The 13860-nt window shown below is 40.1% G+C and overlaps 1 protein-coding gene across 1 annotated transcript in view; it reads left to right on the top strand.

The window, feature by feature from the left end:
- The window catches only part of KHDRBS2 (KH RNA binding domain containing, signal transduction associated 2), a 124080-nt gene that overhangs the window by 17202 nt on the left and 93018 nt on the right, over positions 1 to 13860 (top strand). The window contains exons 2-4 of the mRNA XM_033512931.1: positions 6525 to 6604; positions 7598 to 7725; positions 10207 to 10402. Coding sequence (XP_033368822.1) covers positions 6525 to 6604; positions 7598 to 7725; positions 10207 to 10402 — 404 coding nt within the window. The remainder of the gene's footprint in view (positions 1 to 6524; positions 6605 to 7597; positions 7726 to 10206; positions 10403 to 13860) is intronic.

Below are 13860 nucleotides of genomic sequence, written 5' to 3' on the forward strand. Positions count from 1 at the left end.
GGCAATCTGGGTCTCACCTGGCATAGCTGGAATAAAAATAGTTGCATATGTACTATGTATAGCTTGTTACTTGTGTTGGCTTCAAAGTAATTTATAGCAAAAGGTTAAGAGCAGGTAATGATCTCATTAGTAGCAGAGCTTCAGCACACAGCTGGAGAACAGTGGCAGTCCTGCTCCTCTCCCTGCCTCCTTTGAAGCAACTGGGTTTTCCTGGAGGAAGACCAGCCGTAGCATGTCACTTCCTTCCTAGAAGCCAGTTTAAACATCCAGTGGGAATCCATAACAATTTCTTTAGGATTAGGTGGCTACATCACCCTTCCTGTAGCCTGCAATATGCCCTCTGTTCATATTACCAATTCCCTTATCAGTCTCTTTCAAGCAACAGCTCTAAATAAGCACAAGTCTCTGGCATCCAGAGCTCGCTTGGAATTAAATTCAGGGATAGGGAGCTGTCAGCTAACCAACTTCTGTGGCAGCATAGCTGTCATTTGAATGAACTACAGACCACAGTATCCATTTGTGTGGGGCCTGTGAGCAAGAGGGGTGGAACAAATTGGGGTAAATGGCTGAAATTTAATACAGGCTTCTGCAAGTTTTGCAAAAGCCATGAACCCATCTTCAGTGTGATCATTTTCTGTGGTTAACAGCATTTCCATGTAAACTGCAATAATCTTCTGTTGAAAGGTCTCTTTAGTTTGAAAAACAAAATTTAAATTGATTGTACAATTAGCTGAGACTTATTTTCCTCTGTTCTGTCAAAGACTAAAATATCTGGGTCAAAGTTTCTTAGCACTTTGCCTATGTGCAATTTCCACCCTGGGATTGGCAGCTTCTCTTTCAGATGCTGAGGAGCAAACACCCCCTCTCTTCCACACTGCTTGTAGAGAGCACTGCCCCATGCTGATGATGCCAGGCAGATTTAATTGTGCATGCTCAAAGAGAAAAATGACATCCACGCTTGGGTGAGTGCTCTCTGTGGCAAGCTGACAAATCCCCCAGCTGTCAACTAACCTCAAAGGCAAGTGTACGTGGCTCTAGCTTATGTCTGCTTGCTTTCTGCCCATAGGCATTTAGAAGCTGAAATTCATATTGGCTGCAACACATTCAAACTGCTACTAAAAGAAATGTATGGTCTGTTTTATTTGTTTCAATCTCTAAGGGTGATCCAGACAATTAAGGTTTAGTTTTCAGGCAGACTGTAAGCAGATAAAGATAGCACCTTTCTGCATACAGGGCAAGCGAAAGTGCATAACGCTTATGGCTATGGATCTGATTGCTTAGGGGAAGTAATTTCTTCCTTGGGCTCAGATGGATTATATTTATATTTTTATGTATTTATTGGGGTCTGACAGAGATCTGCATGCATACAAAATGCCCTAACTTGAGTGCCAATATATATGGGCAAATGCAAAGAGGCATGTGTTGCTAGTGCAGTACTGGAGTCATTTTGGCAGAAACTTTGTTACTTGTGGTGCACTGCAGGCTGTCCATCTAAACCCATCATTACCTGGCACCTATGCTCTGGTGTGATAACCAGAACAATCTGTGAACGGGCAAAGAGTCATCCTGACAGATGGCTTTGACTGCAGGTAACCAGGAAACGATGCATATACATTAAACATGGTTTCAGAGAGCGTGGGTGTTATCTAGGAACATCTAAACAGCTGTGGGGTTTGAGCTCCTCCATATACTGTTGAGAGCATATGCCATACCCATCAGACACCCAGGGAGAGTGGGCTAGAGCCAGTTCCCACAGTTCTGATGAACTTTGTAGGGATTGCTTGGTTTAGCATGGGCTCAACTACGGATGAATCTCATGTTTTGCAATGGACTTCAACTTAGTATTAGAAAACAAAGCATGAAGCTTAAGGATGCATTTCATAGACTCATAGAATGGCTTGGGGTGGAAAGGGCCTTAAAGAGCACCTAGTTCCAACCACCTCCCACTAGACCAGGTTGTTCAGAGCCCCATCTGACATGGCCATGAACACTGCCAGGGCTGGTTCATCCACAGCATCTCTGGGCAACCTGTCCCGTTGCCTCACCATCATCACAGTAAAGATTTTTTTCCTAGTATCTAATCTAAACCTACTCTTTCAGTTTGAAAGTAGTCCTGTGATTTTGTGTCTTTTTGAGAAGTCTCTCCATCTTTCTCATATGCTCACCTCAGGTACTAGAATGACAGATCACTCCAAAGCCTTCTTTTTACCAGGCTGAACAATTACAGCTTGCAGCCTTTCCTCATAGCAGAGGTGCTCTAGCCCTCTAAGAATCTTGGGATCCCTCCTCTGGACTCACTCCAGCAGGTCTTTGTCCTTCCTGTGCTGGGTACTCCAGAGCTGATGCAGCACTGCAGGTGGGGTGTCACCAGAGCAGAGCAGAGGGACAGGATCCCCTCCCTGAACCTGCTGGTCAAGCTGCTTTTGGTGCAGCCCAGCACAGGGTTGGCTTTCTGGGCTGCAAGTTGACATTACCAGGCCAGCCTCTCATCCACCAGCACCCCCCAGGTCCTTCCCATCAGGGCTACTCTGGATCTGCTCGTCCTTCAGCCTGGATTGATACCAGGGATTGCCCTAACCCAAGTGCAGGAATTAATTCACATGCCCACCTCAGGTATTGTATCACCCAAATTTTAGGTGATGGAGAGGGCTATCCAATCTACCTGGCACAATTGTTCTGTTTCCTAACCAGACCCTGATAAATGCTATTGATATGTGCAGGAAGAAGTTCAAGATGTTTATATGTGAGTGCATTGGAGTCTTAGAACAGGATTTTAAAATATAAAAAAGTAACAGGAAATGCCAAATATCTGTTGTCAATTCAGGAGTTGGTTTGTCAAGTACTTCGAGTACTGAGCAGTCAGTACTATTCTTTTTTGTAACAGCCTGATATTAAAGCACTCAACTAAAAAGTGGGAATTCCAGGGTTCTTGGCCTCTTCAGTGTGCTGAACTGCAGATCCTGACCCCATAAGTCCAGATAAGTGGTTCTCACTATGCTCTGAAGCTGAAGCATAGCACAGTTTATCATTGTGAGACCACAGAGAACACAAAGAAGCAGGGACTCCAGGAAGTCCACCAGTTACTTTCACAGTGTTTTTAGTGCTTCCCCATATACAGAAGGGGGCATGTGGACCATGTCTCTTTTAGTGTTCAAAATTAGAATGTATCTAAAACCTAATAAAACAAAAGGGCTATATTCCCATCGTCTAGCTCTGCCTAAAATTCACTGTGTCTTCTGTGCCCCGTTTTCTGGCTGTGAGTTTTCTGAAGCATGTACTCAATGGAAATTTCAGCCTAATTGGAATTTAAGTTGCCTGAAAATAGCCCCAAGGCAGCACCAACAGAATTTAGGGGAGATTGAATTCAGTGAATCTGTGCAAATGCACAGAGCCCTGGAATTCTTTTGCTGATGTGAGGAGCTGGGCAGGATGCAGAAATGCTGCAGGAGTCCAAATCCATCTCCTGTTCCGTTTCTGCTGCCTGAGCACAAGGAGAGACTGTGGCAGGATGAGCAAACATATGTCTGGGAATGTGGTGCTCCATGCTGACAAGACAGAGCTCCAGAGGATATTACATGCATGGGAATGAAAAAGTCTGCCCTATTCATGCTTAAAAATTGTCAGTGTGAAATATTGTGATTATCATTTCAGATTTGACATGTATAACTCTGCATTCTTAAGGTAGTTTGAATGTAACCTAAATTACTCTTCCCCTAACTATCTGGTTAGAATGAAATTCCGCTGTCACAGACAGGAGTAATGATATTTATTAATAGAATTATAATAGAAGTTAAATGGGTACAGTACATCAGGACAGGAGATCACAGTCCTTAAGGGATTGATTTATCCTTGACTTCTATGAGCCTTTGTTATGGTAATGATAGATACATATTCCCCAAATCCTTTTGGTCCTTCTATGCCTTACCCTTTGATTTCTTTATTAACTCTCTTTGCTTGTCACTACACATTCTTGTTAATTCAGATCATATTTTGCAACTTGCATCATACTCTGCTAATTTTTTTACCAAAATGGTTTACTGAACTCTCTAGCAGTTTCTGTGATTTCCCCTGTTTGCTGCACCTCCTGTCAGTGCTTCCAGAAGGGCCTGGGGGTGAGCTGCCACCAGCCAGACTCTGATTTCATTTGGAAAACCTGCACATGGGTTTCCTTTGTTCCTACAACAGTCAAGGCAACCAACCTAATTAATCACTCCAAACCTTCATTAATAAGGTTTGGAGTGATAATTGGGGTAAACATGTTGATGTTTTCTGGACTACTGAATGTTTTATTTAAACATGTAATTTGGTTTTTTAGGCATTTACTTAAACATGGCAATTTATGGTGGCCCTGAGTGCTACAACTTTGCTGATGCTGAAAATCCTTCACATTTCTAAAGTCAAGATGTATATTTAGGTGAATAGTTGTGGGCATGGGTGGCTAGCACACAGTTAGTAAACACTGACCACCATGATACAAATCGGTTGCATCCTCCTTATCAGCAGTAAATTAAAAAGCTGTTTATAGGTAGTGATGTCTGCAGGGATATAAATGAGAGCAAAATATATAGATTAATTTAGATTAACAGCTGTAAGAATAGCTATAAGACTATTAGAAAGCTATAAGAAAAGCTTATTAAAAAATTGAAGTACAGGAAAATTTTATGAGCTCATTTTAACATAAAAAGGGAGTTATTTTTCGGGTTTTGTCCTGAAACAAAATATACTACTGTAGCACGTAGCTACTTCTTTGTACTTTGTTCAGTATAGGTATGTCTTGAAATATCATGTACTATTTCTTGGGACTAGATATATATGAAACATCAGCAGCATAATTTTGCTCATGTGCTGGGCTCTGAACTCAGATGCAATTAAATATTCATCAGGATAGATACCCTGACTCTAGCTATACTTGTAACAGCTATGAAAGTTTAATTCAGTGTTATGTTTCTGTTTAATGGAAGAGGAAAAATGAGCATTTCTGCTGAAAATTTCAGGTTTCAGGTTTAGAAATTATGATCTTTACTATGCTTTTTAAAGAGCCCATAAGATAAATTATATATATAGAGTTGTACTTTTTACTGAAATCATTCTCTTTCAAGAGACCTGTCCCAGCATCTTCCTTTGAGAGTACCCTGCTGTCTTTACCTTGTCATATCAAAATAAACTGTTTCTTAACTGAATGTGCAGCAAATAACCTACATGCTAAAACTAAGGGCATTGCATAGCAGAACAGTGAAGTTCTGCAGATCTTGTTGTACATTATAAATTTGATATGGATTTTCTGTTTTGTTGATACTAAGATTTTAAATTGTATTTTTATCTGAGGGAGTAATAGTGTCTTTGAGGCAATTTCTAGTGGAATTCATTTCTACAGCAGTATTCCAAAAGAGCAAGGTTAAAGCACAGAAATACCAATTTGTGTCGCTTGCAGGTCCTTTCTTTCTTTTTTTTTTTTTTTTTCCCTTTAGCCTATATTTTCCTCTTACAAAATGTACCTACATTATTAATGAAGTTTTGTCTCAGTGCCAGTGTGGAATCTGGAGGGTAAACTCAATCAGCAAGTTTAAAGTCCTAATCCTTGTAAATCCAGTATCAATAACAGATGATATTAAGATGGCACAGTAGCTGGTACCTATTACAACAGTTTCTGTAAATGTGATCTCATTGATTCTGTGTTCTTCCCTCTGTATTTTACAGAGCACATTGATTTAGAAGATGTCTTTGGCTTATAATCATTAGTGTTAGAAAGACAGAAAAATGTGCAAAAAAGCTTGGGGATGGTATGAAATGAAAGCCATTGTCTCTTTTATAAGCAAAGTAGGGATTTGCTAATAAAATATATAATTTTATTTTTATTACAGTTGTGCTGCAATTATTGCATACTACATTGTGTAAATAGAGTTCTTTTCTGAATTTCATTAATAGATTTCTCTCCAGCTACACTCTTTAGAAGTTTTGAAGGGAAATCATGACCAGGTCTACACTTTTAGAACAGAGCAGGATCAGGATCCTATCTTCAAACAGATTTCCTGGACCTCCTTAGGAATGAGAAGGACCAGGCAAGGCCTCAGTTCCAGCTCACCATTCACTTGGTCTTTAAACTTGAGAGTCAATGGCAGTTGTGTGTGGAAAGATGGAAGGACAGAAGAGCTGAAAGGCAATAATCCTTTCTGTTTGTAAGCCATAATTAGCTGTCACACAGCTGTGCTGCCAGTGAGCTGGTTGTTGCAGTGGACTTTTAGTAGAGTGATCGGCCTGTAAAAAGCTGGATAAAATGGAAGGAAGCTAAAAAGAAAGAAATTCTGACAAAGGAATTTAGACAAACATAAAGCAAGTAAACGTGTCCATTATTATATATTATAATGGACGAGACATTCTGTAGACAGAAAAGAGCAGTTTCACATTCATCAGCCTTGGTCCTCATGGGGGACTTCAACATTCACAAGATCTGTTGGAGGGACAGCACAGCAGGACAAATGCATTCCTGGAATATATTGAGGATAACGTCCTTCTCCAAATGCCAGAGAAGGCATTGGAGAGCCGCTCTATGCTGGACTCTGTTCTCACCAACAGGGAGGGGCTGGTGGGCAAGGTGAAGCTCAAGGTTAGCCTGGGCTGCAGTGGCCATGAAATGATGGAGTTCAAGAGCCTTAGGGCAGGGAGGAGAGTGTGCAGCAAGGTCTGGCCTGAGGAGAGCAGACTTTGGTCTCTTCAGGGAACTGCTTGGTGGAGTGCAGTGGGATAGAGCCCTGGAAGGAAGAGGGGCCCGATAGACATAGTTTATATTCAAGGATCACCACTCCCAATCATGCATTCCAATGAAGAGGAAGTCAACACAGTGTCCACGTCAGGGGGCTTGGAATTAGATCTTTAAGGTCTCTTCCAACCCAAACCTGTGATTCTATTTTGTATCAGTAACAAAAGGAAGTTCATCTGATGTTCTGTTTCCTGAGCCAACAGAAATTGCAGTGCTGAAGTCGATACCCTGTTGACTTGGAATGGGCCTGTTTATTTCATTTTTTTATAGTTTATTATAATTTTTTAAAATAGTTTATTTAATTTTTTTATAATAAACATAGCTTTGTTTCTTGACTCCTAAAGAGAGAGCTCCTTTCAGGATACACAGAATAAGTAAAGGCTACATCCAGTGATGGCAATTGGTATTGAATTAAATCATCCAGTCATGCTAATGTGCAATATAAGGCAGAATTTGTGTTTCAAGTGCATAAAGATAGCCAGGGAAGTTTGCCAAAGATAAAAAATATTAATAACGTGCTTTTTTTTTTGTCTAATTACAAGTCGCTTGAAATTTGTATTTTGCATACAGATACATTTCTCTGTTCTTATGCCTTCTGTGCCTTTTGTGGCGTTTTTTGCATGTTCATGATCTTTATGACCACCTTCATTACCCATACACATACATTTTTCTGTCCATATAGTGTAGATAGTTGTCCACTCCACTTGTACAATTTTACAACATACCAGTGATAATGCAAAATAATTCACTGATATGCCATCCACGGAATTTCTGGTTTGGGTGGTTTGCCAGCTGAGCCAAAATACAAAGTTTCAGAAAGTTTGACCTTTTTCATTTCAGGATTACAATGATGAAATTCGCCAGGAGCAGCTGAGAGAACTTTCGTATTTGAACGGTTCTGAGGATTCATCACGTGGACGGGGCATTCGAGGAAGGGGGATCCGTGTGCCACCTGCAGCTCCTTCAAGGTGTGGTAACCTGAACTATTATTTTAATAGCTTTACAAAGCATAAACAATAGTCAAAAACCCTGTAGTTTAAAAACACAAGAAAACAAAAAAATCAAAATAACCCAGTTACATACTTATCTTGGTCAGTAAACAAAAATATTTGTCTTCTGATAACCTGTGTGGTCTGTATTGTTCCAGATTTTCTGATCTACAGTTCACTGTGTACAGTGGGTACAAATGAGAGCAGATTATGAAGACAGGAAAAGGATATTTCCAAGACAGAACACTTTTATGCTAGTTAGTACTAAGGCAGTATGGTCAGTAGCATTAAATGTTTGGTCAAAATAATAGTGTAGTCAGAGAAGGACACATTGTCTAGGTGGAACTTACTTGCCAAATAATTACTTTTTTATATATATTACAGCTATATTGTGTGTACATACAAGTATACCTATATATATAAACTACATTATATTATTTGTTGATGGGTTATGAGTTTTAGGTGAATTTGATTGGCATATTCTAAAAACATTGGGGTGTGAATGTGTCCAAGTATTTTTTCATATGTAAATAACATATATCTCTGTTTGTTATTAAGGCCAGTGTAAAATCTTAGAAAATTCTCTCAGACTTGTTTTTCACTCTGAACCTTTAAGAACTTCATTGCCTCAGGCATCTAAGTTACCTAGCTACTTCTGGTCTCCTCTCCATAGAGGTCATTTCAAGATGAGTCCTAAAAAATGGACTCTTATTTTGGAGGAAATAGGATATAGGGGTACCTTATGTTATGCTGACAAAGGAATTCTTCAGTAATTGAATGGCTGATCTTTCCTATGACCTCTGAGGTTTTTTGTCCCTGAAGATGTCTATCATGTTTGCCATCAGTTTTTCCTACATGAGCTTTTTAACTGGTAGTATGATACGCTTACATAGAATTTTTGTGCAGTTGGCATTCATGACCGTCTTCTACTCAAAGAATCTCTGGGCTCCGTCTTCCTTACATCCAAGATCTCTGAAGAGTTTGACTTAATAATGATATTCAGAATGTCACTGCAACAAACTAGCAGCTTTTAAATTGGCTTCAAAGCATAACCAGTGGAGTTCTGGCCCCTAATTCTGGCAAAATGCCCAAATGATTAAATCAGTTGCACAGATCCTTTGATCTTGGATGCCTTCCCTATTTTCCAGTCAAAAATCTCAGAAGAATATTAAAAAAAAACTGTTGAAGCAGTTCCAGAGGACAAAAATGACCAGAGCACCTCTCCTTATGAATTCAGGCTGAGAGAGCTGGGTTGTTCAGCCCAGAGAAGAGAAGGCCCTGGGGATACCTCATCACAGCCATTCCACATATTAAGAGGGCTTATAAGAAAGAGAGAGACTTTTTACCAGTCTTAAACAAAAAGAGGTTGGACATAGCAAAGAAACACTGGAAAAAGTTGTGGATGCCCCATCACTGGAGGTGTTAAAGGTCAAGCTGGACAGATCTTTAACGATTCAATCTAATCAAAGATGTGTCTGCCCAAGGCATGGGGTTTTGACTAGATGATTTCTGAAGGTCCCTCCCAGCACAAACCATTCAGTGATTCTGCAGGTCTGAAATCAGCTTCTGAAACTTAATAAAGTAATGAACATCACAAGCTAATGCAATGGATTTGATTGGATTTGGTTCAGCAGGGAGCAAGCCACAGTTCCTACTGCTACAGGAGACCTGAGTTACAACTGTGGATCTGGATGTCATGCATGGTTGTTACACCTGGCATTCACAGTCTTCCAAAAAGATAGCACACCCAGGAGCATACTGCTCTGAAACAAAACTCACAAACTACTACCCTGATTTATCCCCCTTCTATTTCATCTTATGGTATAGATACAAGTCTTTTTAAACAGTAACAGCTTCTTCTGACTTACTACTTTGTACAGCAAGGAAGATAAAGCATAAATAGCCAGGAGGATGCCAAACCTCTTTCCATGCTTGTCTGTATGCTCTATTGTCTCTGTGCAGTGAGGGAAAGTAGAATCCCACACTAACAATCCTTTGTGCTGAACTAAATTAGACAGGAAGAAAAGTTATTCCTCTGCTTTGCCTTGCAAGTTTCTGCTGTCCTGCAATATCTTCTGCCAATACATTTCTCCCACCCACCAATAAACATGAAAATTGTAGAATAGTTTGAGAGCAACAGAAGAGGTTCCTCATTTTCTTCATCTTCTAGAACTACTTTTGAAACCCTGTGAATTACTGTGATTCAGAATTTTATTAGTACAAGCAACAGGAGGATCAGATCCAAAAGGCACTGGATAGTTTAAAAATAGTGCCTTTCCATAATATGAGTTCTGCCTGAGATACTGCCTAAAAGTGCTTGACAGTGTAGCTGCCAAGCTCCCCAGAGTTATATGACGCTTTGAATAGTAGTAAAAACGTGAGAGCCTTTAAAATGGGGCAGCACATGCATGTCTTCCCTCGTTGTACAGGCCAGTGATGGTTCCTTTTTGCTCCCCGCAGGGGACGTGGGGGTGCCATTCCTCCCCCGCTGCCTGGACGAGGTGCCCAAGCACCCCGAGGAGCGCCGGTGACGCGTGGAGCGCTCCCTGTCCCACCGGTGGCCAGGGGCGTCCCCACACCTCGGGCCAGGGGCGCCCCGTCCGTCCCGGGCTACAGACCACCCCCGCCGCCCGCACACGAGGCGTATGAGGACTATGTAAGTAAATGCCTTTTTTCACAACGTGTGATGTGATGAACATCAAGTCCTTGGAAGATGGAACAGTCCAGGCCGAAAGCTCCTTTGTCTCTAACGCTTTTCCCCTGCAGGTGGATGACAGTCTGGGTGATGCAACGTGTCTGCAGGCCTGTGCTGGGTCATGTGGGTTTGCAGATTTGTTCACAGCTTAGTTTTGGATATGAGAAATCATGTTGGATAGTTCTTGGGGTGTCAGAAAAGCACAATACACAGTCTAAAATTTGTATTGTATACTTAAAGTGTACTTAAAGTTTTTACTGTAACCAAGTTCATAAGAATTACAGCTTATATCCTTTGTGAGAAAATGAGGAGGGGAGGGGGGAGACGTGTTGTTGTTCCAAATCCTTTTTATTTCATATTTGTATTCAACACTATGTTACAGATACATAACAAATAGAAATTCAGGTAGTTTTCATGAAAGCTGATACAATGATGCATCTTTAGCCAGGAGCAGTACTAACTGACTGTCACCTTTTCTAATGAGGTGTTAAAAATAATTGTGCTGTACACATCAAAGCTTTCAAGTCATTCTCATTAATGTTTCCTTCTGGAACTATCACCATAACAACAGATATCCAAATAGAGAAGAAAGTGCTACGAAATATGATGTCTGAATTTTTCCAGCCATGGCAAGTGTAAGAGAAAGATGAACATCTTGTCTATTCCCTAATCCTACCACCAGGGAAAAATGCACTTCTATTCAATTAATAGTCTTCCTAGAACAGAAGAAAGGAAAATTAAATAGAAATTATTCTTTGTTACTAGAGCTTCACTCAACCATGTGTATTTGTAATGTAGTGACTGGGTCACGGCCACTTCAAATCAGGGATGCACATTCTGCTAATTCTAAGAATCACAACTGAGCAACAGCAGCAAAAAAAGAGGGGAAAAGAAAGTAATTTCTGTATTGTCTCAACATTAATGAATGAGCTAATGAACAAGCTAAAAGCCCTACTAAGAAATAGAATTTCAAAAGTATACATTTCCTTGACAGATGGTGTAGTATTGTCTGTTAGTATCAAAATGTATGAGACCTTCCTTTCTGTGAAGATACAGAACCCTTGTAATAATGTAAGATTAGGATTACAATTGAATTAATTGTAATTTCTTTTTTCATGTAAAATACCAGTAAATGTACTTGAGAATTAAAAATCTTTCAGGGAGCATTTCTTGCACTTTTTCTGGATGGGTATGGAAAGCAGGAGGAGAAATTGAGGCAGCTGGATTATCAAGGTTAGGAAGGCATTCAGCCAGTTCCCCACATTTTTGAAATGCCTACACTCTCGGTAGCACAAAACATATACACGATTAAAAGTCAGTTTAACTTGTGATACATTAGTCCAATAAAAACAAACATACGTGTTTGTAGGTTTTTCCGCTTCACAGATAGCAACAAAAAACCATGCTGCCTTATAGGTCGAAATTTACATGTTTTGGAGATCTTCCATCTCCTGTGTCCTTTCATAATCTGTCTCTCACTGCTAGGAATGTATGAGATTGCTGTCATGCACTCGTTTGCAATGAAAATTTTTTGTCATTTTATAAAAGTTTGTAAGTTTAATCTAAATAGTTTTGGTATCTTATGGGCTGAGCTAATAACTAGAATTCTGATTCTGTGCTGGTAGAAGGGAAAGTTCACTGTCACAGGTCTGCACATAATATTGTATACGATGTTTTAGGGCAAATATTTTTATTTTTGCAGAAAGTAATCAACAGTTTTTCTTCCCAAATAAGCCATATAAAAAAAATCAGATACCTGGCTGGATAATAAAAGCAAGTGGATCTATTTGTTGACCTGCAGCAAATGTCACATGTAATTGTTGTTCTTTCCCCCTTAGTCCTACAGATTAAAAACTAATTTATATTGAATAATTTATCTAATTTACTTATTTTTTCCTGCTTCTAAACAACCCACAAGCGTATTAGAATTTCCTTATGAGTTTATATTTTTCATTTTTGATTACAGTATTTCACACCATTTTTTTCCTACTATTTGCAAGCACCATTGGTTTGATTAGTGGTACATATGAATGCACTGTCATTGATTGTGAGTGTCCATATTCTTCAGTTTTCTTAGCTCTAATGAAAGATAGTCACTTGAATGTTGATCTGAAAGTGAATTCAAGAAATGGAATCGAATGCCTACAGAAGATTTTTTTAAAAATGTTTAGACAGCATTTCCTGAAAAAAAATCTTTAGCCATTTGCTGAGCACTACTAATCAGAGATTGTATTGACTGACCTTGAAACATCTAAATGTTAAAATAGGTTTAGATAAGCTTCTAGAAGTTTGGATTATCCAATATATAAATATTTTGAGGTTTCCTGATGGCATTTCTGAGAATTCATAAAAGCATATGTCTCAAGGTTTATTAAGAAAAGTCCTGTCATTCTGATGAATATATTCATGTACAACATTTTGAATGTCAAGCTTAGCCAGAGGGAAAAAATATTTGGAACCTTTCAGAAAGAGGGCTGGGGCAGGAAGGAAAACTGACTCACCTAACACCTTTTTCTTTACTTGCCTGTGAAACTTGCTTTATATTGAATGTAGCCTAGATAGTATTTCAGAGGAATTTCTTACCGACAAGAAGAGGAGTTACTGACATAAGAAAATACATGCAAAGGGAAGGTAGTTACCATGGGAGCCTTCTTCACTTTAAAAACACTTCATTGGGTGGAAATGTGGATGGAGAGTGTAACTGGCAGCTGTCGTGCAGCTTCTGAAATTAAGAGGGGTGGTCCAGGGTTTGTGACCTGGTGCGTTTTAACAATAGCCAACAGCTAAGCCACATGCAGGTGCTCACACCCCTGGTGAGGTCAGGGAGAGATTCAGAAGTGTAAAAATGAGAAAACTCCTTTTTGAGTTTGATTGAGACAAGATAGTTGTAGTAGATTGGCACTGGCTGGATGCCAGGCACCCACCAAAGTATCCCCATCTCTCCCCTGCACAGCTGTACAGGGGAGAGAAAATAAAATGAAAGGTTTATGAGTTGAGATAAAAACTGGGAGAGAAATCACTCAGCAAATACTACCAAGGGCAAAAGAGACTCAATTTGGGGATGTTAATTGAATTTATTACCAACAAAATCAGAGCAGGATAATGAGAAGCAAAATAAGACCTTAAAAACACCTCCCCTCCTACCCTGCCCATCTCCTTCCCAGCTGTGCCCCCTCCCCAGGCACAGGGAGACAGGGAATGGGGGTTACAGTCAGTCCATCACAGGTTGTTTCTGCTGCTGCTCAGGGAAAGGAGTTCTACCTCTGCTCCAGCATGGGTCCTTCTCTCCAGGTCTGCAGGTCCCTGCCAGGAGCCTGCTCCAGCACAGGCCTCTCATGGGGTCACAGCCTCCTCTCAGGCATCACTGCTCCATTGTGGGGCTCCTCCATGGGCTGCAGGTGGATCTCTGCACCCCTGTG

The sequence above is a fragment of the Parus major genome, chromosome 3, assembly GCF_001522545.3.
Source record: "Parus major isolate Abel chromosome 3, Parus_major1.1, whole genome shotgun sequence".
Lineage (NCBI taxonomy): Eukaryota > Metazoa > Chordata > Aves > Passeriformes > Paridae > Parus > Parus major.